General features: G+C 43.3%; 10 protein-coding genes across 10 annotated transcripts; 5 read left to right on the forward strand and 5 right to left on the reverse strand.

Moving 5' to 3' along the window:
- Window positions 1-69: 69 nt before the first annotated feature.
- On the reverse strand, window positions 70-839 carry V865_000332 (uncharacterized protein; the record flags this gene model as incomplete). Its single annotated transcript, XM_066224163.1, has 3 exons — window positions 70-109; window positions 267-549; window positions 716-839. The coding sequence occupies 3 exons, from the start codon at window positions 837-839 to the stop codon at window positions 70-72; spliced, it is 447 nt and encodes a 148-aa protein (XP_066080260.1).
- A 446-nt stretch (window positions 840-1,285) lies between these two features.
- Window positions 1,286-5,034, reverse strand: V865_000333 (uncharacterized protein; the record flags this gene model as incomplete). Its single annotated transcript, XM_066224164.1, has 10 exons — window positions 1,286-1,628; window positions 1,697-2,547; window positions 2,605-2,700; window positions 2,760-2,955; window positions 3,019-3,071; window positions 3,135-3,327; window positions 3,397-3,665; window positions 3,743-4,133; window positions 4,217-4,657; window positions 4,745-5,034. 10 exons carry the CDS (start codon window positions 5,032-5,034, stop codon window positions 1,286-1,288), a joined length of 3,123 nt encoding a protein of 1,040 aa, XP_066080261.1.
- Window positions 5,035-5,949: 915 nt separating this feature from the next.
- V865_000334 (uncharacterized protein) lies at window positions 5,950-7,508 on the reverse strand (the record flags this gene model as incomplete). Its single annotated transcript, XM_066224165.1, has 8 exons — window positions 5,950-5,994; window positions 6,075-6,471; window positions 6,541-6,635; window positions 6,782-6,829; window positions 6,899-7,039; window positions 7,113-7,172; window positions 7,241-7,389; window positions 7,469-7,508. 8 exons carry the CDS (start codon window positions 7,506-7,508, stop codon window positions 5,950-5,952), a joined length of 975 nt encoding a protein of 324 aa, XP_066080262.1.
- Window positions 7,509-10,090: 2,582 nt separating this feature from the next.
- Window positions 10,091-12,848, forward strand: V865_000335 (uncharacterized protein; the record flags this gene model as incomplete). Its single annotated transcript, XM_066224166.1, has 7 exons — window positions 10,091-10,700; window positions 10,841-10,958; window positions 11,029-11,749; window positions 11,811-11,878; window positions 11,951-12,169; window positions 12,229-12,382; window positions 12,450-12,848. The coding sequence occupies 7 exons, from the start codon at window positions 10,091-10,093 to the stop codon at window positions 12,846-12,848; spliced, it is 2,289 nt and encodes a 762-aa protein (XP_066080263.1).
- Window positions 12,849-13,384: 536 nt separating this feature from the next.
- V865_000336 (uncharacterized protein) lies at window positions 13,385-15,104 on the forward strand (the record flags this gene model as incomplete). Its single annotated transcript, XM_066224167.1, has 7 exons — window positions 13,385-13,476; window positions 13,569-13,680; window positions 13,794-13,900; window positions 14,004-14,105; window positions 14,225-14,420; window positions 14,537-14,863; window positions 14,988-15,104. 7 exons carry the CDS (start codon window positions 13,385-13,387, stop codon window positions 15,102-15,104), a joined length of 1,053 nt encoding a protein of 350 aa, XP_066080264.1.
- A 399-nt stretch (window positions 15,105-15,503) lies between these two features.
- On the reverse strand, window positions 15,504-17,439 carry V865_000337 (phosphatidylserine decarboxylase; the record flags this gene model as incomplete). The annotated part of the gene is made up of 4 exons (XM_066224168.1): window positions 15,504-16,448; window positions 16,531-16,761; window positions 16,895-17,079; window positions 17,199-17,439. The coding sequence occupies 4 exons, from the start codon at window positions 17,437-17,439 to the stop codon at window positions 15,504-15,506; spliced, it is 1,602 nt and encodes a 533-aa protein (XP_066080265.1).
- A 324-nt stretch (window positions 17,440-17,763) lies between these two features.
- Window positions 17,764-19,653, forward strand: V865_000338 (uncharacterized protein; the record flags this gene model as incomplete). Its single annotated transcript, XM_066224169.1, has 4 exons — window positions 17,764-17,829; window positions 17,890-17,955; window positions 18,021-18,404; window positions 18,475-19,653. The coding sequence occupies 4 exons, from the start codon at window positions 17,764-17,766 to the stop codon at window positions 19,651-19,653; spliced, it is 1,695 nt and encodes a 564-aa protein (XP_066080266.1).
- Window positions 19,654-19,962: 309 nt separating this feature from the next.
- Window positions 19,963-20,980, forward strand: V865_000339 (uncharacterized protein; the record flags this gene model as incomplete). The annotated part of the gene is made up of 3 exons (XM_066224170.1): window positions 19,963-20,293; window positions 20,365-20,825; window positions 20,918-20,980. The coding sequence occupies 3 exons, from the start codon at window positions 19,963-19,965 to the stop codon at window positions 20,978-20,980; spliced, it is 855 nt and encodes a 284-aa protein (XP_066080267.1).
- A 289-nt stretch (window positions 20,981-21,269) lies between these two features.
- On the reverse strand, window positions 21,270-24,552 carry V865_000340 (uncharacterized protein; the record flags this gene model as incomplete). The annotated part of the gene is made up of 15 exons (XM_066224171.1): window positions 21,270-21,290; window positions 21,371-21,433; window positions 21,513-21,615; window positions 21,690-21,961; window positions 22,031-22,043; window positions 22,111-22,667; window positions 22,754-23,121; window positions 23,244-23,429; window positions 23,528-23,703; window positions 23,797-23,889; window positions 23,953-24,081; window positions 24,149-24,168; window positions 24,228-24,304; window positions 24,397-24,439; window positions 24,514-24,552. 15 exons carry the CDS (start codon window positions 24,550-24,552, stop codon window positions 21,270-21,272), a joined length of 2,160 nt encoding a protein of 719 aa, XP_066080268.1.
- Window positions 24,553-24,807: 255 nt separating this feature from the next.
- On the forward strand, window positions 24,808-27,233 carry V865_000341 (uncharacterized protein; the record flags this gene model as incomplete). The annotated part of the gene is made up of 7 exons (XM_066224172.1): window positions 24,808-24,840; window positions 24,900-25,032; window positions 25,094-25,140; window positions 25,219-25,353; window positions 25,448-26,116; window positions 26,193-26,896; window positions 27,014-27,233. The coding sequence occupies 7 exons, from the start codon at window positions 24,808-24,810 to the stop codon at window positions 27,231-27,233; spliced, it is 1,941 nt and encodes a 646-aa protein (XP_066080269.1).
- Between the last annotated feature and the right edge of the window lie 205 nt (window positions 27,234-27,438).

Here is a 27,438-nt window from a genome sequence, read left to right on the forward strand (position 1 = left end):
GTTTGTCTTTCCACAAATACGATAATTTCTCTTCTCATCACTTATCAGAAAATCGAGACGAAACGAGATCTAAGCAAGTTTCTTTGTCCTTCTGAAACCTTTCCTATCGCTATATAATCAAAATAAGAAGAAGATCAGCTTGTACTCATTGACACTCACACTCCAATCGAGAACGACGGTGAGGCAAGAAAGAAAATGAGTACTTCCATTCCTTCAGACTCTGTTCGACAGTATATCAATGTCGTAACCAGTACAATCAGACTCACTTTGAATCAGCCCCACTAGCACTAGCATGATCATCTCCACTCCCTGATCCTCCTCCTCCTCCGCCTTTCTTAAATGAAAACGCATCCTTATGAGCTTTCATCATTTTCCCACCTCTCTCAAACGCCGCCTGAGTATTCAAGATATATTCGTCCCGTGTCGGAGCAGCTCGATCAGTCTTGATACTCATCTTACCTTGTTGGTAGGTTATTCCCTGGGATTGGAGCGAGGTTTGGGCGGAGGTGGTCGAGGTGTTTAAGAGATGGGAGAATTTCATAGCTAGGACTGTTGGTTGTAGATCGAAGATTAAAAAGGGTTTGATATTAGTTGGATAGTTCCTTTATAATTGGACTTGCACATTCATTGAAATCTGAGGGGACTGTATCGTACGTGTATATCTTTGTAGTTGATGTGATAGATGGCAGATAAAAAGGATGATGATGGTACTCACATACCACGCCTAGGAATATACCTAGAAACAGTACCGAGGAGATTATATCCCAAGTCGATCTGATATCATGAACAACGAACAACCAACAACCAACAAGACCGTTCATATCAGCAGATGCACACATGATTTGTATGTTCATTTATAACGTCACTTGGACTTACGCCATATTGAATTATACAAATTCAGAACTTCCACTGTCACTTGCAGTTGTTAAATGTTGGTGATAGTGAATGCACGATGTCGACGTATCTCGGAATGTGAATGTGAATGTGATTGTCGGAATCACGAGCCCCGCTGATTGATCTCGTCTTGGTTATAGGATAGCCTAGTATAGGTGGTAATTGTCGATAGTACAGGAAAAAAGATTAAAAGATCTTATCACTTGTACCACAGCCTTTGTAATGTTGTTGTGAATCCACATAGTGGTATCTACTTCGCAGTCTGAGAACATCCCTTAGCTTCGGTTAACTCGACTCACGTGACATACCATATCATTACATACATTCATACATTCATACATATACGAGCATGATGATTCAACTACTATACTATGGATTCAAAAGATCGTCATCACGCCCCTCCCCCTCCCCAATTCCCACCTCCTCCTTGTCCTTGTCCTCCCTGATGGGTATTATGCAACCCATCAAACCATCCTGCCCAATCACTCATCCCCAAATTACTATCCCTTCTAACGTCCGCTCCTACCCCTAATTGCGTGCTATCCCACGTATTACCTATATTCCCACTTCCAGGAAACATCGTATGCTGCTGCTGTGCTTGTTGTTGCTGTTGTTGGCACAAGTTGGTGGTGGAAATAGGAGGTGAATTGATAAAATCGAATATCGGATCTGAGGTTTCGTTCGTTACCAAAGGAGTTTGAGTGGATGGTTCTAAACCGAATGAAGACATCAACCTACCAAACACAATATCAGTATCAGTTCTACAGTACACACAACCAGGTAGGAAAGACAACAAAGTTACGAAAAGAAATCATCTTTTGCTCCTCCTCCCATTTCACCCAACATGCTCGCCCAATCGTCCGTACTCTGCAGACCACCCATCGTCTGATTCTGACCATGACCAAATTGCCCAGCTAGTTGGGACATATGCCCTTCACCATGTATATTATCCAAACCATTCAAGCTCAGACCGCCAGTGTTATGAGTCGTGTTGGACGGATTAGGACTAGTGTATGAAGTATGAAGTAAAGTATGATTCGGAGGTGGATATCCGAATTGGTTGTGATTATAATTCGGTATGCTCGATGTACTATTTGTAGTAGGGGCGTTCAACGAATCGGTCAATCCAGGTGTTGAAAGTGATCCAATCGATTGTGGTTGATTATGATTAGGTAAGTAAGTCGTACTGGAGATATTCATATGATCGTTGAGATTATTCAGAGTAGGTGGGGAAGGACCGAGATCAAATAATCTAGCAATCATCTCTTCAGCTGTACCTTCTATACCTATCCCGGCCAGTCCAGGTCCAGGTCCAGGTATCAACGGACTACCACTATCGTTGATCTTCATAGTCTGAGAAGATGCTAGAGAGGATGACGAGTTGTTGGTCATCCCATTCTCCCAAGCTGATACTAATTCCCTAAATAAACCTTCATGTCTTGAGGCAGCTTTGAACTTTGATCCAAACACTCCCAAAACACTCTGACATTTCCGTATGGCACTATCGGCTTTCTGACGATCGTTCTCGGACAAGTATGGATGAAACGTCGTGATGATGTGTAATAATGTTAGACCAGCTAAAAAGAGACGGTAAAATCGCCAAGTGGACAATTTGGATTGAACGACAGGTGGTTGAAGGTAATTGTATTGTGTCTAGAACGACTCAGTGAGCTTAGATAAATCGAGAGAAGGGAATGTAGAGATGCTCACCTCGCACAGTGCAGCAGCTGAATCAAGACATAGGTTGACATATCGTCCAGCAGCTTTACAACTTGCTACTATAGGTCTTAGCAGCAATTGAACGCACTGAGTTGTAACATGTCAGCTTTCTGCTTATGAATAAGGGAAGGAGTCGGAACGCTCACATCATGGTACATCAGTTCCCATGTCTCTTGCGGTAACATGGGTATACCTTCTTTGGGTTGCGGTGTACATGCTCGCCATTGATCGAGTCGTCGGAGTAATTCATCGACCTCATCATACGATTGTCTTTCTGGTTCTCCCGTTTTTGCATCGGGGTCTCTGGGTCGTAAGGGTCTATCCAACCGATATATGGCATCGCTGAAGACAAATCATCAGTTCATGTCCTTGGGCAAGATAGATGGATGGAAAACATGGACATACGTGATCATCTGTTTCAGCTGATTCAACCGTTGATTATGTATCGCCGAGGTCATCTAATGGATCCAATGGCATCAGCAATCATCGGACTTGCGTCTGAAGGGAAGTGATTTACTCACCGAGGAAACAGGTCCATATCCATTATTGTACTCATCACCAGGTCTTCTTCCAGCCATCAACTCGATCTGACGATTCTGCATGAGGTATAAAGCCCTGGCGTCTGAAAAGTCCACATCGACATTTAAGGGCAATTCAACATCGATATCACGATCTTGAATACCGGCCGGGCGACCCAATTGAGCAGACATCATCCTATGAGATGGTCAAAAAACGTCAACGAATGTTATGTGAGTGTTGATGACAATATTAATTGACACTCACCTATCCAGCGTGTACACTGCCCAAAATACCCTTTTCCTCATTTCATACCTTATAGGATCTTTTTCCCTCTCACTCCTTGATCTCAATCGTCTATGCATACCCAGTTCTACTGCCGTACGCATCGCCAGTCCTCCGACTTGCCAGACCGACACTTCCGCAGTGGGATGTCGAAGTCCATAGATGATCAACAATACTAATGCCTGGACGGTAGCGAGGGAATGATGGGATGTCAAAGTTGATAAGCAAGCTACGGCTGCGTTGTAGTATACCTGCGAGAGTGTCAGATGATCAGTTACAAAATCTATTCACTTCCGTCATACCAGCATATTGTTAAAAGTCTACTCACCTCATGAGAAACGGCCCCTTCCAATTTCTCATCCTCACTCAATCTCGCTCCATAACCATAACATAACCACAAGAAGAAACTCGCCAAGTTTCTCCTCTCGTCATTGCCCGTACCTACACCCCAGAGCGGTCTTCCTTGACAGATAGCCTCTCGATTCTCATGCCAGTTCTTGACTACTATCCAATCGAAACATCCATACCTAGCTTGGATATGTTGGTAGACCAGGTCCAGGTAATGCGATGCGAGTGCCGGAGGGGGTAAAGGTGGAGTAGGATGATGGAGGGTGTATTCGAGGGCGGACTGCACGGAGGCTAGTTCGGGAGGGGCGAGGTAGGAGAATCGAGAAAGATGGGATCGAGGCTGGGTGGCTTCTCTCGGTCGACGAAGAGCACTAAGGAAGTTATGAGCAATGATATCCTCTGGGAACCGGATTGTTTGTGATACGATGACCTAGCTGAAGTAGGTCGTACTCACGTTGCACAAACTCTCGCCCAATTGATACCTGAACTAGGCCCAACATAAACTGGTTCCTCACCCCCACCGAGACTCAACATCCCTATACCCAATGCCAGATCCTCTTCATCCTCTTCACCGTCTACCGTCAATTCCGGTCCGGCCCCACCACTTCCACTTCCATTTGACCGTACGCTCGAAGGTCCTTCTTCAACTTTGACCTCTGGTTGTTGGGGATTGCCATTGATAGGTATTGGTGCAGTACTGGGTCCAGCCACAGGTGCAGGTGCAGTTGCAGAGGTGGATGTGGTCGGAGGGTAGACTTGGTTTAGCTTGTTGACTGCTGCTGATCTAGCTTCTGCTGGCATTTGAATATGATCCGAAGCGAATGAAGAAGTAGGATTGGATTTGCGAAGTTCCACTTCCAACGCTGCACATCGCGCTTCGAGTTGAGAGACGTATCTGATAAAGAGCAGAGCGACGATATTAACTGACTTGCGCGTTGGTCAAGGTGATTACAGAGTGGGGATGTCCTACAGCTGGACTCACTCCAATAAGAAAATCTCATTTGGTGTTCTCTCCAAATACACACATTCCTTCTTAGCCGTCAAACAATTCGTACAAGTTGGTACGGGACTAGTCCCAGGCGGTGCAGGTACACATTTCGCTTTCCATTCTTTACATCTCACGCATGCTATCGCTCCTCTCTTCGGTGCGAGAGATCGTTTCTTCCCACCCGTACCCGTACCATTCGAACCTCCTCCACTTCCGCTTCCCGCTGCAGTCGCCGTTGAAGAAGAGGACTTATCTGTGGTGGATGGTTTAGGTTCTACTGGCATATTGATTGATCGAGAGTCTTTACGCCAAGTAAAGTCAATGATGATAAGGTGAGATACGATAGTATATGGTTGTTGTGATTATGGTCACTACTACTGCTGTGACATGTCGTTTCCTTTATATATCTAGATCCGGTTATCAGTCAGGTGCGATCCCTATGCTACTGTTGTCGTTGATGATGTTGACGTCAATTGAGATAATGAGAAGATGAGAAGCGGAAGAAGTAGCACTCGTAGAAAGGATGGTATGGGATGTTGATGCGGGTGATCGAGGGTCAAAGGAAGGAGGAAGGATGGACGGAGGGAGCGATTGGACTACGGCCGAGCTAGGATATGAAAAAGCTAAGCGGATGAAAAACGAGTCGATGTATCGTTGAGCTGGTGAGAGTAGAGACGCTTGATGGTGCTGACTACTCTATCTGATAGTAAAGCTTTATACGCTTTGTAAAGTGATGACTAATTTTGTGGGTAAGTTTTAAGTTATCTTGCTCGTGATCATCATCCTCATCCTGTGTCCACCTAAAATTTCAGAGTATTGCCATTTCGGGTTACACCGATGCTGGTCACATCTTCTGCTTCTGTTCGACCACCTGCCCAAGTTAAACCTCTGTATGCTTCAAGGTGATTAGCGTTCTCATCGATATGCATATCTTCATTGATTTCCTGTCTCTGCATAAATCAAGGCAATTGATTGGGTTCTATGTGGGAAGATGTGTGCGTTGTAAGAAGGATGTGATTAGATTTGTGTGTTGGTTGAAATTGAGTTGGAAAAGAAGAAAAACAGCATGGATAGATGGAATGATGAAAGATTATGTACAGTACAAAATCTAACAAAGAAAAAAAGTAACAATGACCCTCTTCCTAACACTAGATGACAAACTCCTCCTCTCATCTCTGATATTGCGAAATCTGCTTGTTTTATGCGATACCATTCGTATAAGGTACTTCGTGGAACAGGTATGACTAAGACACGCACCAGTCAATCAGCTAAATCACACCCTTCTTCTTCTTCTTCTCCTCGTTCAAAGAGAATTTATACTCACGACAGATTCACCGAAGTGTGACCTTCTAATAGTTTCCGCCAAAACGTGCGAAACGTCAATCACATCAATCTTATCTGTCTTTTCACAATTGTCAGATTGAGGGATCGTATTGGTTATAACCAACTTTTCCATTCCTGATTCATTTATCACTTTGATAGCTGGTCCACTCAATATACCGTGAGTTGCAAACGCATAGACTTTCGTTGCACCAGCTTCGATCAGATTCCTTGCTGCTAAACCCAGGGTACCGCAAGTATCGGCCATATCATCGACCAAGACGGCTATTTTACCTGTGACGCTTCCTACCAGGACCATTCGTGATACCTCGTTTGCCTTCTTACGTTCTTTATGGAATAGGGCGAAATCTATATTGAGTCGATCGGCAATTGACGTGGCTCTGTGAAGGTGAAACCAATTGCATGTCAGCTTGCTTGTTCTCGATTAAAGACGTGGTGTTAATGCTCACCGCTTAGCACCACCAGCATCAGGGGAAACAATCACACAGTTCTTCACGTCGATGTGATCTCGCATATATTGGATCATAGAAGGTTCGGCGTAGAGCTAGAAGTGGAAATATGTCAGAGTTGATTCACAGCGATAAGATAACGAGATGAACCCACGCTAAATACAGAGTAAGAAGTTAGAGTGACACGGTTTGTCAACGTTGTTCATCCCTCGGCACCTTTTAACACTACTCACTTATCGACAGGAACATCAAAGAACCCTTGGATCTGAGAAGCGTGCAAATCCATTGTCTACACATATCCATCACTCATTGTAAGCTAATATCCCTAACACAGCTAAATGCGTGCGGAGGAACTCACAATAACATGATCACATCCAGCTTCTCTCAACATGTTCGCAACCAACTTAGCAGTGATGGGAGCTCTCGATTTATCCTTCTTATCTTGTCGGGCATACATGAAATGAGGTATGATAGCGGTGATTCTTTTCGCTGATGCGATCTGCAATCGGACCAAATGACATCAGCAAATCGTTTTTTACATTGAAGAGATAATACTAGAAGATGTTACTCACTTTGCAAGCATGAATCATGATACACAATTCCATCAAATGGGTATTAACTTCTCCTGCGCCCTGTTCACACAGCCGGGCGGTGAGCCCTACCATCCCATTATCATTATATGATCTAATGCTTCACTCACAGTATTCAGGATGTATACATCATAGTCCCTCACACTCTCCGTGATAGTCACCCTAGTCTCTCCAGAGGGAGGTTGAGTGATATTCGCTCGTGCTAATGGGAGTCTAAGTCTTTTGGCAATGAGATGAGCTAATTCCGGATGGGATGAGCCTATTCACATATACGTATTTATATCAGTACTACTCCCCACTATCATAGGTTACAAGCCAGCGGTTATATATGGACTGACCGGCAAAGAGCTTGATAGTTGAGTATGCTGCTGAAGCCATTTTGAACGGGTTGAATGGAAGATTACGTTAAGGTGAGATTAATGTGGTAGGGTATATGATAGGGGATATATCTGTACAGATGTAGATTATTCGACTTATGTTTGTGTTCGTCTTGGGCGATTTGCTTGAGCTTTCACAATAGGTTATATCATTGCAAGTTCAAGGTTCTAATGATTTTTAATTTGAAAGAAGTGAGGAGGGAGTGCTTATCTTGAGATCCGATAGAAGAGAAGTGAGGTCGAGTTACTCCTTTGAGATTGTAGGTCTGGAGGTAAAGTCGGCCTTGCTAGTAATGGGAATCTGTGATGATAACAGGAAGAAGGTGAGGAATAAGTTACAGTATGTATGCAAGATGTATAACGATATAAAGGGTGATGGGATAGACTGCTATTCTATGGGTTTGGATGGATGGATACCTCACTCGTCACTGTGTCGAAGGCAGCTTGGAAGCTAACTTGGAATTTAAGGGATCAAATTTGATTTTTTGGAAAAAGGTCGAAAGTGATAGGCGAGCGGAAATTACGGAGTTGTCTGTTGATCTCCGTTTGTCCACCTTTATTATTGTACGTGCAGATGTAGATCAAGATGAATGGATGGATACGAGGTGGTAATTGCGGTATAGGAATAAAATATACATACGTCTAAATTATGAATATGTATTTGTTGAGTGTCGAGTGAGATGGGAAAAAAAGATAGAGAGGAAAAGGTGATGCACTGGGATACTTCTATCCAAAGGACCCCTATAGCATACACGTTTGTGGATGAAAGCTTGTTGTCAAGCATGAAGGATAGACACGAATCGACAAAATCTCTATTTGCTCGACTCTCACCCAAAGTTGGAATCGGATGCTTAGTTAGCCCCATTGCGTATCAAGTTGAAAGATAAGAACTTTGGGGTGTACGAAGATGATGGATTCTAGCTCAGGATATTCTCGGCTGATCCGCTTCTGACCATCAATGCAGAAAGTCGCTCGGAAAGTCACTGTATCTGTTTATACATTATTTTGGAATCTCTTGCACGATGATTAATTGAGATACACTACTGACCAGTCTGAGAAGGGTAAAGCAGGACCTGCATTTCATGCTGTCGCCTTGATCCTACTCGCGTACATCAGATTGTACTGTACAAGGGCTGCCTAGTCATCATGAAGCCATAAGACGATAACGGAGCTATAGATACGAGGAATGCGATCGAGGTACTCGTATGTCAAGTCAATTATTGTGTTTCCATTGTTTCACCTCAACAGGACTAAACCAGAAAGTATAGCGTAGATATTTGTCTACCTCCAACCGGACTATTGAAGCAGTCATCCCTATGACCCATTGACCAGAACACATCCCAGATGCATCTATCTTATATCTCTTGTGCGCATACATCTATACATCGCAACATCAAGTTGAAGCAACTCACTGTAAGACCAAAAGAGTGGGAAGGGCGAAAATGACTAATTGATCATCACGTAATAACAAGCATGTCTTACGTTTTAGGCCTTTTTATCCGAACACCTTCGATCAAAATCAACCCGAAAATAATGTTCAAAGTCCACGGACTCGAGACTTCTCTAGGTTGTGCTTGGCACAGTGAAATGAGTCTGGGTCGTCTCGGTAGGATTTTGTGATGACGACACATAGGCTCTTAGGGATAACCGAACAACGAGGGACAGTGTGGCTTGACCATACAGTACATTTGACCTATACGCCGGAGATATGTCAATAACAGACCTGACACAGTTGCAATGCTGCAAGAGTAAGAGTCTACAGGTATCGCTCTTCTGGATCTTAACCCATCACCGGAGAGCGCGAAGAGATACGGGGCATGCATCGTACCTCACTAGTACCTAGACTAACAAGTGGGGGATTAGTACGAGTAAGCAAAGAGCAGCAAAAACAAGGAGGAAGAAAGAAGAAAAAAAAAGGCCTACGTCACCACTAAATTTCGAAGCAATCGGGACTTTCCGCGATTCACTTGGGACGGTTCTAACAGTATGCCCGCCGGCGCCGCGGTCAAGCGTCTAGTCAATTCTCAGCAAGTCTGAGAAAATTACTTTTTACAGTGTGGAGGTGGACCACTTACGAAGACAGGAGAGAATACGCTAATGACGGTCAAAAGCGAGAGCGAGACGGAGGAGGATGTTGAGTCATTCGGACGCCGCAACAAGTGAATGATGGTGACTAGAGTCGAGTCAACTTGGGAATGGGAAATGGGAATGCGGGGGGAAAGGGTCCTTTGGGATTGAATGGACCGGAATGCATCCAAAGGAAGGGACAAGGAGAGGAAGAGGGGGAAACAGCATGTAATGTTCGTGGTCATCTCATGTCATCGTCAACTTAGTAAGCACTACCGAGCCCAATGATAAAAAGAAGACACACGTAACCATTTTTGTGTACCACATATATATATACATAATCAATACCATACTTGTTACTGCTGATCGTCATTTGCATCCTTTGTATCCATATCATCGTCTTCCTCATCTTCTTCATTTACATCTAGATACATATATATCTCACCGATAACCTATAATCTATAATCAATAATCAATCCTGACACTCGAGCACACTTGGAACCCAACCTGAGAAAAATGGTGACATCGATATCATCCAAAAAACGAAATCGGACCTTGCCCGTCACGACTTTTCTCATTTCAACTGTATTACTCTCCATCGTCCTTCCTTCTCTCGCAAATGCATCAGCTACACCGCTAGTCGGCTCTCATGCTTTGTTAGGAAGACATGAAGGTCATGATGATGATGATGTGATGGATATGGACATGGGAATGATGCATGGCGATGATGATGATGAAGGTTCGGTTGACGAGGAAGAAGAGCATACGCATGCTGTTATAACATCTACGAGCGACATTGCCGATTCAGCCCCTTCGTCATCATCTGCTGTGACTTCCACTGCCACTTCCACCCCCTCACATTCACATTCGGATCATCCACCATCAGCTCACGATCACGGATCTCACACGGCCCCAAAGGAGAAACTAGATGATGAATCTGTACATAGATGGCATCATTTCCCACCCACTTACCTCGATGCCGATTTCAGGTTAGATAACGATACTGCCATCTTCGGTGAAGAATTTGACGAATCTTGGGACCCTCAGCAAGTATCATCTCATAAAGATTTGATGGCAATTCATGCTTTGTTGTATTATGGTGCTTATTTCGGTCTGTTACCTATCTGTGAGTACGATCAGACATTCCTCAGTATTCAGTCAGTTCGGTCGAGTGGCAAATGGGATTTGTAATCGTAGATTGTGCCTGATGTCAGATCTGGTACAAAGTCAACTGACTTCGACTTTTTTTATGGTTGATGACGATAGCACTTGCCTTGAGGGCTGCCGATCACCCTTCGCATTATTTCGCCAATGCTATATTCCTTGTTGTAGCTGTATTAGGATGGTTGGCAGGTAAAGCATATAAAGCCGGTCATGAGAATAGGTACGTAATTCAATCTTCCTTCCGTCGGTAGACTGCGGATCATAAGCTGACTTTGGGTTTATAATCGTAGATATGAGGGAGCCGTACATGAACTTCTCTCGAATATCCTTTTACTCGTATCGGTCGGTCTGACCGTCATCGACTCGCTCGAGATAATCAAGAGGTGCATGAAGTTTTACAAACAGCATGATCGATCTTGGTCGGCTTTCGTACATGAAGTATTATCCTCACATAGCAAAATCGAAGAATCATGGCCTGCAAACAGGTACGAGATGGTTGGATTAGTAGGTGACGAACATGATGAAGATCAAGAGGTCAATCAAGTTGTTTTCGCTGTTGGTGATGATGACGAAGATGAAGAAATCCACCACCACAGGGTGCATCATGAACCTGATGAAATTGAAAATCTACCTACAAGAACATTGAGTAATTCCGGTAAACCTCAAAGACCCTCTTTACTCATCCGACAATGGACACCTCCATCACGAAATTCTACTGGATCAGAGGGGACTCTCCATGAAACACCCGGTGCATCATCTTCGAACAACTCTTTCGTCACACAAAAATCGAAAGTCCTCAATACTGCTGGTGCATATGACGCTCATGCAGAAGACCACCATGAACACGAACATGGCGATGAACATGATGAAGAACACCACGTACAGCCTATCTGGTCAAGGGAGAAATCAACGGGCGTTGAAAGAGCTGCAGAAATCGTCTTGACGTGGGTTAGGAGAAGTCAGATCATCTTTGCTTATGTGGTGTTTTTGACTGAATTCGTTGAATATACTGTAAGTCGCAAAGATGGTACTATATGGAAGCACAATTGCTAATGTTTGTTTTCTATCATAGGGCATGTGTCGAGCTGGTTTGATCAATTCCTGTGCTGCTCATTATATCAAAGGATCCATCTTCTTCTGGTGAGTTTGGTCTGCTTATATACAGATCAGGACTTGTTGCCTATAGCTGACTTTCTGTCCTATTGAATATAGGTACGGTGTCCTCACTTTCGCTCGATATCTCGGTGCATACGCAGATTTAGGTTGGGCGTGGAATAAACGACCAGGAGGTGTTGGAGTAACAGCGGAAATGATTGAATGTGCAGTCATCTTCACCTACGGAATCACCAACACTTGGATGGAGAGATTCGGATCAAACCCTAATGATCCTTATACCGTCAAGCAGGTTCAGCATATCTCCATCGCTGTCATGTGAGTCTGGTCTCATCGATGATAACGCACTTGGCAGGAGCTGATGGTTCGGCTTACAGGTTCTGGTTCGCCGGCCTTTCTGGTATCTTACTTGAATCTCGATGGGTACGGAAAGTGATGGGATCGTTCATTTCCGGAGGAAGAAGGGACGTACATGAACCACCAACTTATGCTTTCAGCTACAATCCTTTACCTGCTTTAGTCATTGGAGTAGTGAGTGTTTCGATCCAGCTTATCTTCAAATTTGTTGACTGACTAGTTGTCCCCTTTGACCATTTAGACTGGTCTAGCTATGGCAGCTCATCACCAAGAATACGTATTCCAAGTATCTATTCATTCCCTCTGGGGTACCCTCCTAGCTGGTGGATCGTTATTCAGGTTCTTGACATATTTCTTCTTATTCCTCCGACCACCTGTGGAATCGACACTACCTTCCAGACCACCTACCGAGGTACTCACTTCTTTCGGCTATGCGGCTGGAGGTATAGTCTTCATGTTGAGTAACGAGGAGATAGCTTGGGCTGCGATGAGAGCCGGCTGGGATGATATGATGGCTTTCCTGAATTTCACGATCGCCCTTACGTGCTTGGTCTTCTGCTGGAGCGTCGTGGTGATGGCTCTGAAAGGGTGGGCGGGGTTGAGGATGACAAGGAAGAGGAATAATATTGCTATAGCTTAGGTTTAGAGGAGATATACTACGATGTATATAATTTAGGGAGTAATTGATATGAAGAAAAGATAGGAAGAAGAAGAAGGAGTAGTTTATAATCTAATAATCTAATAATCATTATAATCATAATGTCGTTCACAACTCTTAATTGACTTATATTTCCAGTTCTTATACGACCGACTGATGATATCACTTTATAGTAAAACTCCTTCTAATGACAGTGTCGTCACTTGTTCCTTGCTTTACCATTTCATAGATTTATAAGATGCGATTCCACCTCATGCTATGTTGACCATATTGATTGAGCATCTTGATCTGGCGATGAGAGGCAGCGTGTACGGTGTGCAGTGCATGAATGTACTGAACAGCAGCGAGACAAGACAAGATGAAGACGATTGTTCCGATCGCGCAGGAGAGTGAGTGTACGCGTCACGTCCAGGTCCAGGATCCAGTCAGTGAATCGAAGAAATAATCTACACACAAGTAATGTTCTTCCCTCTCCCTTACTTTCATCTCATGATTGTATACATATAGACAATCACAAAATGGCCTCTTCATCTTCCACCACTGCAAAGGGGAAAGAGACCGTATCGGCCACTGCCAAACATACCGATGCAGAGGGGTATGAGATGCCATGGTGAGTTGGCTTTTCCACACCAGGTCGGGGTTGGGGGGACAAAAGTTCACTAGCTGATGTCTTACCTACACTTTCTCTTGATGGGTCATTAGGGTCGAGAAATACAGACCCGTATTGTTGGATGATATAGTAGGAAATACAGAGACTGTAGAGAGGTTGAAGGTCATTGCTGAAGATGGGAATGTACCTCATATTATCATATCTGTGAGTTGATGTCTATCTTTCTTTTCATCTATCTACATATATATTATATGAATTTGTGAATTTGTACGATAGATGAACGTCAGCTGAAAATGATATGGATGTAAATGTTATAGGGTATGCCAGGTATAGGTAAAACCACATCTATACATTGTTTAGCCCATGCCCTTCTGGGCGATGCGTATAAGGAAGGTGTATTGGAGTTGAACGCTTCTGATGAGAGGTGAGTAAAGTAATATATACGTTATCTATCTCATAAATTGGATGTACTGTATACAAAGATGTAGTCATTTGCTGATCATTGGTCTGGTATGGTATTGATACAGGGGTATAGACGTAGTTCGAAACAAGATTAAATCATTTGCTCAAAGAAAAGTGACTTTACCTCCTGGTAGACATAAGATCATCATTCTGGATGAAGCTGATTCGTGAGTCGGTGTTTCACTCTCCGCCCTTCGTTGATCTTTCACCTATGGTCATCATTACATTTCTGAATGCTGTAGACCGTAGATTGCAAGAGACCATGCTGACGACACTGGCATTATAGTATGACAGCAGGAGCTCAACAAGCTCTTCGAAGAACTATGGAAATATATTCCAATACCACGCGATTCGCATTAGCATGTAATATGTCGAATAAAATTATAGAACCTATCCAATCGAGATGTGCGATATTGAGGTATTCCAAATTGAGAGATGCAGAGGTGTTGAAGAGGTTGAAAGAGATTTGTCAAATGGAAGATGTGAGTAGGTTCTACCGATTGGCTGATCATTGTCTAACATCCTTCGTCCTTAATTTGATAATATATGATTGTATGATCGAATGCTAATCTCATTATGTGACTCGTCGTTTGTCTAGGTAAAATACAATGATCAAGGTCTTGCCGCTCTGATCTTCACCGCCGAAGGAGACATGCGTCAAGCGATAAATAACCTCCAGTCGACCTATAGTGGATTCGGATTCGTCTCTCAGGATAATGTGTTCAAGATATGTGATCAACCTCATCCAATTGTAATTAGACAAATGATCAAAGATTGTCAGAATGGGTCGGTGGATGATGCACTAGCTAGAATCAATGATTTATGGGATCAGGGTTATTCGGCGGTAGATATTGTGGTTTCGGTTTTTAGGGTTACGAAGACGATGGATGAGTTGCAGGAGTATATGAAATTGGAATTCATAAGGGTGAGTAATCATATAACAAAAATGATGATGAAGGAGGAGGAAGAGGGAGCGATAGATGTAAGATGGGGCGATTAGTCCGAAGGTTAGTGCTGACTGCTTTCGGTTCTTTTTCCACTTTCCATAGGAAATCGGCTGGACTCACATGAGGATCTTGGAAGGAGTTGGAACACTCGTTCAGCTAGGTGCGATGGTAGCTAGATTATGTAAATTGAGTTTACCTCCTCAAGCGTTGAAGATATGATCGGACTAGACCAAACCGTAGAGAAGATTGAACGGAAGCTGTGGGCACAGACCGGCCGTCTTGAATGTGGATGAGATGATACTGGGGAAGAGGGTAGAATCACCATCGTAGTGCAGAACGTAGAGTAACGTATGTGCATATGCATATTCATGTCATGTACAAATACATGTTGAGTGTTGCATGGTTGGACTACTGATTATAGAATCTACTTCTATCATTGCACAGATTTGGTTTATGTGTCTCGTGTTGAACGCTTTCATCGTACAGTTTAACGCCTGTTCCGTTCTTCCCACCAAATTCGGCTTCTCGTCAATACCACTCAATTTCTTGTAATCCGTTCCGGTCTTTCTTCTGATTCATCATCTAACATCCCAACCATCTATTCCCATCTGAGCCACCTCACTGCTTCTCTTCCTCCAAAATACCCAGCTCCTGACCCATCTTCACCTTCTGCCCAGCTTCCACATTGAACTTCCAATTCCTCGGAGCTTCAAAGACCATCACGATCGTACTTCCCAACTTGAATCCTCCCATCTCCTCTCCAGCCAATAACGGTTGTCCTTTCAATATCGACGCAGAGGAATATACAGCCTCAGCATAGGTATGAGGAGGATGAGTGATTTTACGTGTATTAGTTCGAAGCGTTTCATCGAAGTTGATCTTGATTGATCCTACATTGGTAGCGCCTACAGGAACCATTGAGAAGAAACCGTATTTCCATCTACCCAATAAAGCTACTCTTTCATTCAATACGAACAAATCTTTCATCCGATTAGCAATATATGGTGAGACACTAAATAGATCGCCGGTGAAATGACGTCGTCGTTCAACTACCCATGTAGTAGGTGAATGGAACCTGTGATAATCCCCAGGAGCCAAGTACACCACCATGAAATATAATTTGTTTTTCTCATTGTTTAATCTTGGTAATTCACCTTTAGAGTTGGTCTGATTGGCCAAAGCCGAAGTTCCCAATCTAGCTGCGACACTCGCATCGTGTCCCAATTCGTGTCCTTGAGTCGGATGAGAGGCATCAACTTCCTTTTCATTGGTTTTAGGTAAAGTCGAATCGTCGAAAGATTTATCTTCTACGTTTTCCGATCCACTTCCTTTACCTAATAATGAAGCGAGGGAATAAGGTATATCGTTGATATTGGCGAAATTTTCATCATCTACCACTTCTCCTCCTTCCTTGTCCTTTCTAGGGATAGACTTGGCTTCTCCGTGCAATGATGAGTCAGATCCAAGAAGAGCTTCGAGAGAATAGGTTATACCTTTTACTTGCTCTACGCGAGATCCTACGATCTCACCGAAATGAAGTACTCGACCGTCTGCCGGAGAGACCTAGATTACCGCAAACCGAAATGTCAGCTGCGGTCAATTCTGCGTATTTGCAAGAGGGAAAGCTGAAATTGATCAAGCTCACCATCGGAGCATCCGCAACAGGTCTCTGACCCTCTTTCATCTCCCTGTAAAAGAAATCACCTAAACTCTCGTATTCTTTCAAATCTTTCGGTACTTCATCCAGATTACATCCAAAAATAGTAGCGTAAAGCTTGAAACCGAAAGGTCGGAACCATACTGGTAGGACTAGGCCGTTGAGGTATCCCCATAGCTGGGATAATGATCGCAGGGGAAGTGCACCAAGGACTCGGACCTGTAAAGTAACGATATCACATTAGCTGGTAATTCTGTGATCGAAACTGAAAACAGAGAAGGGATTTCTTGTAGCACTGTATGGCCTGTATTATATTGAGATGTTAAGTGTATTATAGTATGCACAAACTCACCTGCCAAGGTCCATCCACCCTCTTTCCATTCTTCCTAATCACCGCACCTTCCTCATTCTGATACTCCACTTCGATATCTCCTCTGGTGGATTTACGATACTGTACGACTAGCAGGACCAATGCGCCGAGTGCGAGAGGGATAGGATACCATCGAGTAGGGGTAGACCAAGCTTGAGCTACTTTCTCTATGTGATTGCACGAACCAAGAAGAGAGGGATGTGATTAGGATACAAGACTTATATGGAAGACATATATATATACATATATATATATATATAAGGGATGTATTGCAAAGGAGACTTACCTTTCAATGGCTTGCCTTGACTGCTCTCTTCTGATCCGGCTGTTGTATTCTCCTGAGTGGGCTTGGGCTTGATTTCAGGTGGGTTGTATGGTTGTCTAGGTGTGTTGGAGTTGAACCGGATGGGTATAGGAGTGGAGAGAAGAGGAGAAGCGATCGATCTCGGGAAGACGAAAGGCTGCGAGAGGGAGGATCGCAGTGGTGTGGCTCTCGTCAGAGCTCTTGTTGAATGTCGGATGATCATCTTTATGGAGCCAACACTGATTGAAGGCTTAGGGGATAAGGTACAGATGAGAGGTGATGAAGAAGAAGATGAATGATGTTGGAGATGATGATGATTTCCTTCTTTTCGGCCTGTCTCTCAAAGGTGGGTGGGTCCGTGCGTCGCGTGGTGATGTGATGTGATGTCCGAAATTACGTCAACCCACTCACTCGACTACGAATTCGCGTCTGTCTTTTGTATTTCCTTTCTTTCTTTCCCTCTTTCTCAAACCCAAGCAAGCCGATCTAAGAGCCCGAGAGCGTATAAGAGTAGCATGATACAGCAGCCGGCAGATGAAGGCTCGATATGATGGATATTCAGCCCATCGTAGCCTTCCTCAGGAGGACGTACCCGTGTCCAGAAGTCGATCCGGTAAGTCATCTTTGAGCAAATTTCCTAGAGTCTTACGCTGATTTAAAGCTCGCATCCCAGGCATGGGTACGGGAATGCGTACAAGCTCTGACGGATGCAGGTAGACAAGTATCTATCGATGAAGTGGTAAGCTGCACTCACCTCCTCAATGCTATAGTGTTTAGCTCATATTGTCCAACACAAACTTCTAGCATACCCAATTCCTCTATTCCGACTTATCTCAATCCACCTTACTTTCGCGTTCCTTCCCCCCAGCCCAAACCGAGCTACATGAGATCGTACTTTTCCCTCGACCAACTATACTCCAGATCCACCATGTATCGGAGATCGGTCATTCGGCATTCCAAATTCAGCATACGATGGAACAGCGTTCAGAGGTGTTATCGGGACAGACACTGATAAGAAGGATGGATGATGAGGAAGGAAATGAGAACGAGGTTGATAGTGGGAAGGTACCACCTTATCCTAGGAGTATGCTGAAATTGGAGTTGAGTGATGGAAGGAGGACCGTGAAGGCGATGGAATATAGGAGGATAAATGGTTTGGTCCTAGGTCAAACTTCTCTAGGATGCAAGGTACGTCCAGCTTTTGTGGTCAGATTGACCATAACAGGGATGATGCTGACGTTTAATGTATAAATACCAGTTGGTATGTCAGAACGTAAAGTGTTTAAGAGATACTTTACTCCTAACACCAGAAAACACACAAGTCATTGAAAGTTCCGTTGAGCACCTGGAAGCAATTCAAAAAGAACAATTCCTCAATGATCTGAAGAGAAGGATGGGCCAAATGGACAATGATCAAGATGGATCTATACCTAAACGAAAGGTCAAACCTCCTCCAGCAGTACGACCGAAACCCCCTGCTTCTGCATCAGCATCTTCCTCTCGGCCTGCCAATCTCAATCCCCCTAAAATATCTCAGCCTAAACCTCGAATTCCATCTCCTGATATCATACCTACTGTTGGACCTTCCCGAACACGATATTTCCCTGCTCCAACTACTGCTCAGCCGAGTGATATACCCTTATTCGATCCACCTTCATCCCCTCAGTTGGTCAAGCCAATCCCGATCAGAGCGAAGGGCGTCAAGAGAAGACAATCTATCGAAGCAATCGAACCTTCGACTAGTGCACCTACACCCAAAGCAAGAAAGTCTAGAGCAGCAGCTAAAGCAGCTGCTACGAAGGTCCAACAGCTATACCATGATATACCTAATGATAAACTTACGGGATTAGATGATTATAATGATCAAGATGAAGATGAATTTGATTATGATATGGATGTGGATGAGAGTTTTATAAGGCAGATAGATGAAGTTACTGCTAAAGCTTCTGGATCTGGATCTGAAATCAGAAATCTGAAGAGTAATGATGTTTACGATTTCGATGCAGAGGAGGGTGAAGACGAAGATGACTTTATGATCTTGGATGAATCGATGATCCGACAAATTGATAATGTAACTAATTCGCATCAAAATGCAGTAACAGGAAAAGGAAAAGCAACGTCGGTGGGCAGAGCGAAGAATGTGAACAGGAATAGGAAGTATCGCGATCCCGATGAAGATGATAATGAGGTCACATTCGATGATGATAGTTTTCATGTGGACGAGAGTTTCTTAAAGCATTTAGATGAGATGGAGTATGACAGACAAAGAAAATTATCATCGCAAAATACCAATCCCAACAAATCGTCTCAGTCAAATACGTCCAAGCGATCGCGACCCGATGGTGGGACTAGAAGTAAGAGAAGGAGATCTACTAGTCCCCTGGAAGATTCGTTGAAGGAGAATGTACAACCAGAGATTATTGAGATTTCCGATTAAAGATTGGTCATCTCTTCGGTATGTGTGTGTATGTACGATGTTGTACTGTAGATCAATCTGTATATGCCATATGTATATACTATATACTATTCGTTGAACACTGCTCGTTCTATGTTATATGCACTGCAGCAGATGGGAGTTGTGTGGAGACGAGGACGGAATCAAATTTGGGACATGAGCATCCAGATATCGTCACTGACCAGTTCACTCACATGTCTCTCCCTCCTCATATTGGTTATATACAATCTGTCCATATCAACACCTAGGCTCATCTGTAAATACTGATTACACATCTTCAGCAATATCATCATGCCCGCATCACCAACGAAACAAGCCACAGTGGAAGATGCTACCTCCGCATCTCCCACACCCACACCTCCACCTACCTCTGATCTTCCAGAATCTTCATCTACTCAAGTAGATAAAGTGAAAGATCAACCTATAGATAGTCTAGGTGACGATGACGAAGAAGAGGCAGAATGGGATCCATCAAGTGAGAGATTGCCCGGTCAATCGTCTTCCACCTCCAAGGAAAAGTGTAAAGCTGTAGAAGATGAAATTGATGATGACAAGGAAGAAGAAGGAAACGAGAAAGAACAAGACCAACCTTGGCAAGCTGTCTGGGCAGCTGAACAGAATGGTCAGTCGATCTGTGTTCCATCTACTCTAATGTACATGAATGTCTAGCTGATACCCATTGGATGATTGTAGCTTGGTATTTCTGGAACAAGGATACAGGCGAAGTAACATGGACCAATCCTCTAGAACCCTCTTCCTCTTCCTCTCAACCACCTTTACCTACCGAACAACCTCCAACTACTCCAGGTCCCAATGATAATGACAACGTGTATGGATTCGGCTTCGGTGGTGACCCATCTCAACCAGAGATAGATCCAGGTCTAGCCCATTTATTCGGAGGTGATTCCTCCGGACCAGGTGGAGATCCAACAATGCAAAAAGCAATGTTCAATTCACGTACGGGTAGATTCACAGCGTCCAACTATGAGTATACTGTGGGTCATCTGGATGAATATAATAGGGCGAAAAGGATGAACAATCATTATTTCGATGTGGATCAGTGGGAAAGGGAAAAACAACAGGAGAATGAAAAGAAACGGAAGGCTTTGGAGGATGGGAAAGGGGGTGAAAAGAAGATTACAAAGAAAGATATGGTAAGTGAATATGAAAAATACTGTCTATGTCTGTTATTGGATGGATTGTGTATGATGGACGAGGCTGATATGGACTGTGTACATAAATGTAGGAACGATTCAGGAAGAAGAATGCAGAGAAGAAAGCAAGAAGTCAAGCTTGGTTAAGGGAGTAGAGAGATTACATTGCAGCATGTCAAGTCGATACTTCTTGCAACACGGTGTTTTACTGGACAGATAGATATAGCATAATAACATCATACCTACCTCAACAAGCAGGAGGATATACTGGTTGGCTATCAGCTTTTTGTAGTTTCTAGTGGTTCACTTTCATAATCATATATAATGCAGGATCAAGATATCAGCTGCCATGTATTCGATGCTTTTCATTCTGTGTTCTTCATTTTTCATTGCATTTCGTCTCATTTCTATGATATGATATGTAGATATATACACAGCCAACCTCTAAAACTCTGATCCTTCGACCTATCAATCAACGACATTATACGATCAGCAGGTTGTCCATTCAATATCAAGTATCAGAATTGTGAAAAATCTCAACTCACATTGAAAGTCGCCCCGTATTTCATGTATCCTTGCATGATCTCGAATATCCCCACGGGAAGGTTCTACAAGAAATCAATCCCATGAGTCAATCTCCATTCTCACAATATATCATGACCCAGTCAGGTGTGCGACTCGACTTACCATACTCAAAAGCGTATACTGGATCTTGGCATGTCCATGTATCAAACCAAGCTTAAACAGATAATGAGCAATCATCGACGGGTATGCCGCATCCATGTACCATCTACATAACATTCCATCGTACACATCAGCTTAGTCCACTTGATTTATCGCGATTGTGGATCTCTTCAGACTCACCTATGATGATATGTCGTCAATCTAATAGCAGCATTCAAAGTTCTCTGCAAATCCCCTTCCGTGGCGTACATCTCCAACAACTTGATTAAAGCTTTAGCAGAGAATTTACTATCCAGGCATCTCTGGAAAGCATCTTTCGCTTCTTCCTTATGATGTAATCTAGATGCAAGTTCTCCGAGAATCTCCCATTCTGTCCCAGTCTTGCGGTACGACATGTGTTGAGTTTTGAAATGAGATATCTCGGCTCGCCAGATTGTGTATACTCGAAGATCCTAATAAAGTCCCAGAATATCAGTACCACAGAACAAGGACTTGAAATGGCAGTTCGTCCTTCCACTCACCTCATACAGTACTCTATAGAACAAGACGACATTGTTATTTCAGTCAGCGCATATAGGAACATGAATGATGAGTCACTTACAAGAACAGATTATCCAGCCACCTCTCACATAATCTCTTATTCGCAAATGCCGAAGGAGGTTGATTCGTCCCATTACCATCTCCATCTTCTTCTTCCTCTCCTTCTTCAGACACATCATCCGCTTTCATCCCTATTGGACTATTCGGTTCATCGTTAACTTGCGCCATCTCAGGCTTTTCCAGAACCGTGTCCATCGGTTGACTCTGACTCTCTTTTTTCTGATGTTGGAAGGTCGTACCATTTGGCGTTCGAGTAGACTCAGTCGATATTCGTATAGTAGGTATATCAGAGGGTGTGTTAGGTTCTCCTCCACCAGCTGAAGAACCGCCCCTGACTCCAGTCGTAGAAGCATCCTCATCAGCCGTAAATCCATTCATCTCCACTGATGCACTGGTCTTGTGCAGTCTGTATTCCTCTTCCATTACGAATACTTGTGATCGAGTTTTCAACAATTCGTCCCATCCAATTTTCGATACTAACAATGTCAGTAATGAATATGCTTTGGCGAATGTCCCTCGTAGGCCAGGTGCAGGTAATCGAATAAGAGCTACGTCGGCCTGTATCCAAAATCCATTATATATTGTCATCAGCACTCTTCATTCTTCATGGCTATAACTAGCAGAAAATGGAAAACTCGACCCACCTCATTATCTCTAGCAGACTCTTCATCCAGAATCCCACTCTCCGCTATAAACTTCTTCACCGGTAAATGAGTCTTGAGAGGCGTAGGCATACGATGTAAATCCCTCTCGTTGAATGTGAACATAGGACACGAATTCAACGTTAAGAGAGCTTGATCGAATTGTCCTAATTCTATATATGTTTCGGTCAATTTCGCCCAGGTGATAAATTCGCTGGGAGCAGAGTTGACAGCTTGTTGAGCTATTTGTTGAGCCCATTCGGGTTTGCCCTTGGATAAGAGGAAGTCGCACTGGGCGTGCAAGATGGGGTATGATTGAGGGTTGGACGATAAGGCGGAATGCATGGTTTTGACGGCTTTGATCTCTTCGTCTATATCGTAGGAGATGAGTCGATATCAGCAACTCAATGTTATTAGCGGTTTCAAATTTGATAGGGGGAAATGAGGGATGTCATGGTCAGTGAAGGCCTTTTGTTAAATACCCCATACTCACTCATACCGATATAACTCCTAGCTACCAGCGCCGCTACTTCAGGTTCATTCACCATCATCCTCTCGAAAAGATTCGCAGCTCTATCTAATCTGAATGAATCTTGGAAATATTTCAACACAGCCGAAGTAAGATGATTCGTCACTACCGTTGCTACCTGGATTTCAGGATCGGAACCAAGCTGCCATCCTACGTATCGCGATAATATCATCAGCTCAGCAACATTATGTCTGCCTTCAGTCAATCGACAGGATGATGAGAATTGCATGTCAGTCATATCCACTCACCTTTGAAGAACAACGCTTCAGCAGCTTTCAAAAACCTCGCTTCAGCTTCTGGCGTAGTGATAGGATCTAACTTCCTATACCCTGCCAGACGGTATGACGCATCGTCCGCATACCTTATCGCACGAAGTAACGCAGATAGGTATGTTTCTTGCCATAACTCTGGTGTGGCTGCGTGTCTAAGGGATCATGTAATGATGTTAGAATATTGTCTTTGTAACGCAATTTTAGGAAGGGTGAAACCCAGAAAGAAGACCAAAGAGTGAACTCACTTATCACCCCTTAGATCTACCACATAAGCATCCACCCCACCTGGAATTTTCACGTCCACTCGCATATCCACTCTGGAGAAGGCATTGAAACAGCTATCTCGAGAGATTCAATCAGCTAACGTTCTTACCCTTTTCGACGGATAGCTGATGACATACCAATAAGTCCCACTTCGCACTTTCCATCCGTGACCTTTCCCGAACCAAGCTGTATCTTCTTCTACTGAAAATTGTAATGAGTTCAAATAAGCAGCTAGAGAAGCTGATGAGGAAGCTTCAACACCGGAACTGTTATATTATCGAACTCCGTAAGCTATCCGAACGAAAGCTCGATGTCCATTGTGATTCAGCTTACCAATAATGGTATGATCCCAGCTATATGACAGACATTAGATATTAGCTTGAATCAATCAGGAGTGTCATCAGTCACTTACATCCTTCTGAGCAGTCTTGGATCCAGATGATTTTATAACTTGACATAAATCGGGTGGACCAAGTTCACGAAACGTAGCTATGTACAAAAATGAGTATGAGCATCAACCCAGTCTCTCTGATACCCGTCTTCCGCAATGCATAGCATATAGATGGGGAAGGAGGACATACCCAATGTCTCTGTACGAGCTGTGACTGATTCACCAATGTTCGTCTGTACCATGTCACAAATCAATGAACATTAGCTCAAATCAGATGATCTCGTAACAGAGCTTCGAGGTGACTTACCTCTACGAACTCTGGGATATCCTTGAATAGCTCTGACATCGTGAGCTAGATACTGCAAGATATGCTCTTCAAGCTATCCAATCGGTATTGTTTTCTTCTTGTATAATGTACTTTTAAAATGGATATGAGATGAAACACGTCAATACGATACGGAGTGGACAAAGTCATAGCGCGGTTATCATCCACTTAAGCCGTGACGCGGCTCTCATTGCGTTCAACATCATCAAATTCAACATCAGCATTATCATTGACACTCTAGATCCATGCATGGCACCAATCACAGGTACATAGCAAATGTCGACAGATATACCCAATGGTCATACAGAGGTGAGCTGAAAGACCCTGAAGAGCGAGCGGAATACAGCTGATGGGTAGACATCGGACAGGATCAATCCCTCGAGGTTGAAACGCAAACCCAGACGCCTGGTGCTGGACCTTCAAGATTGCCTGATCCAGTGGTAGCAGTAAAGTCAGATGCAGATGAGGATGTAGACGAGGAAGAGCAAGATAGAACATCTTGTGAGCTGACAGGTAGTCGTCGAGGTATCAGACTTGAGGCTGACACGAATTGTACGATCAGTTCTGAAAAAGCAAGCTGAGTATCTTGAGCTGCAGCAATCGGTGAATGTGAGTGGATGATTCCCCTAGCCAGATTTCATATCAAGCTTATCTATCATATGAACTTTCGTTCTCTTGGGTGGAAAGTCAAGTACTCAACTGCTCTCATCACTTGCATCGTATCTATCCACATTCCAAAACGATCTATCGGCAGTTTCAGGTCAGATATCAGATTTACAAGGGAGGAGTTCAGAGATAGATTCTCAGTTGAAGGGAAGAAAGGTGAGTTCAGACTAGAATCCGATCTATCTGGATCAAGTTATCAAAGTATCAATATGTTGATCTACTGGACATCTCACTTGTAACTTGGTTATAGACAATCTTACCACCTCTCAACGCCTTATTATCAGATATAACCCTCCCTCCTTCCCTCGTCCTAACCCTCCGCGATACTTTACCAGCCCAAAATCCCGACCTGTGGTTATCCGCCATAGTCCAACTCGACTCAAAGATCCAACTTATTTCCAGTCGTTCCTCAAAAGTAAAAGCAGTCCAAGAACTATCCCCCATAATCGAAGGGTTGAAACTAAAAGCTTTAAATGTGTTACCACCATTTTTGTTGGGGTTGATCAAACCTTTGAAATCAGCTTCTAAAGGTCTATCAACCAATCTAGCAGTATTGCAAACTTCCTTATTACTAAAGTATCAACCATTCTATCAATTTTTGTTGAAAAATTCACCAAAGATTGCTAAACAGGTTGAAAGAGGTTATGTCACCTCGGCGAGATCGTACTACGAAACTGGATTTAGGAGGTATGCCAGATCCCTGGGGATGATCAAAAGTAGGATAAATGAAAGGCAGGAATTGATAGGTTCTTTGAATAATTCGGATATAACGGCGCAGAATATATTGATGAATGGTCAACAGAAAGGAAATAACAATAATATGGAGAAGCCAGAAGATAGGTTGAGATTCAAGGATTTGGATGTTGAAGGTGATGATGCAGCTGTGATTTTGGGTTATATGGCAGATGAAAAGGATTTTGTAAGTTAACACGAATCTATTTTTGTTGGTTTGAGAGAGGAGCTGATTGATGGTGCTGTGTAAATGACAAATTCAGAAAGCACCTATCGAAGCTTTATTCCGATCCCTCGCTTTGGTCTTACTAGATAACGCTTCTTCGGAATTCACATTCATCGTTCGTTTCTTCGCCAAATCCCTCTCATCCTCTTCTTCTCCTCCAAATGCTGGCGCCGGTATTAGATCACCTATCGAGACTCCCTTGGAATCTTCACCCAATCCATCGTTCGTCGATCTCATGTCTGATACTGGACGATCAACTTCCACGAGACAACGTAAAGGTGTTAACGAAATTAACGATAATTTGAAAGATGCAGAGAGGATATGGCACGAGGTATTCGATTCTTCCCTTGAATACACAACGAATTTCTTCAATTCCATCATTTCCCCTACAACCTCATCAAGCTCGATACCATCGGTAATATCATTATTGACGATCATCCGATTGAACGATAATTTGATACAATGTTCAGATTCCAGGGGATGTCTACCGCTGATCACATATTTGAATTCATGGAAACTGAATTTATGGCCTGTATTTAGGAAAGAGATGGATCATCATATCAATTCGTTGAAGAGTCTCGCAGATGATTTGGAAGGTAAAAATTTGATATCGTCTTTTGGACTAGGGTTGAAGACACTCAAGGATAATCATATAAGAGGAATTGCAAAGAAGTATGGTGAGATGTTTAGTAGGACGGTGTGCTTGAGTACTCAAGCTGAGGAAGTGATGATTTTCTCGAGGTGAGTTGGCGATTGGCCCTTGACAAAAATAAATTTACCTCTTGGTTGTGTAGTCGGTGAAGTAGAAAGCGATCGACTTTGCTTTTTTGCTGATAACACCGCGATTGACTTGTGTAGTATGACTCGACTCCGGAACGAATTGATACGAATCCTCACTTCTCAAAGTAACAAGATCAAATCGGTCCCCGAGAGACATTCTTTCTTATCTTCCATTTATGAAATTATCATGCACGAGTTGGTCAGTGGACCAGGTCAGACGACTCATCCGAAATTACAGAGCGAATTGTCGTATTTCAGGACGAGGGAGGAAGAAGCTAGAAGGAGGATATCGGCGTAGTAGAACTTATGTATATATAAACGTTGTGCATGGGATAAGATAACATAGCATATCATCGTTGGTAGAGCAATACAAGAATGTGTACACTTTTTTTGCAAAATATCCTCTGTAAGCATACAATAAATGGAAGACTAAATGACCATGCTCTTCGACAAGCGATAAACAATATCTTGCTTCGCTTCTGATACTTGTTCACTATGATGCA

The sequence above is a fragment of the Kwoniella europaea genome, chromosome 1 (assembly GCF_036810445.1).
Source record: "Kwoniella europaea PYCC6329 chromosome 1, complete sequence".
Taxonomy (NCBI): domain Eukaryota; kingdom Fungi; phylum Basidiomycota; class Tremellomycetes; order Tremellales; family Cryptococcaceae; genus Kwoniella; species Kwoniella europaea.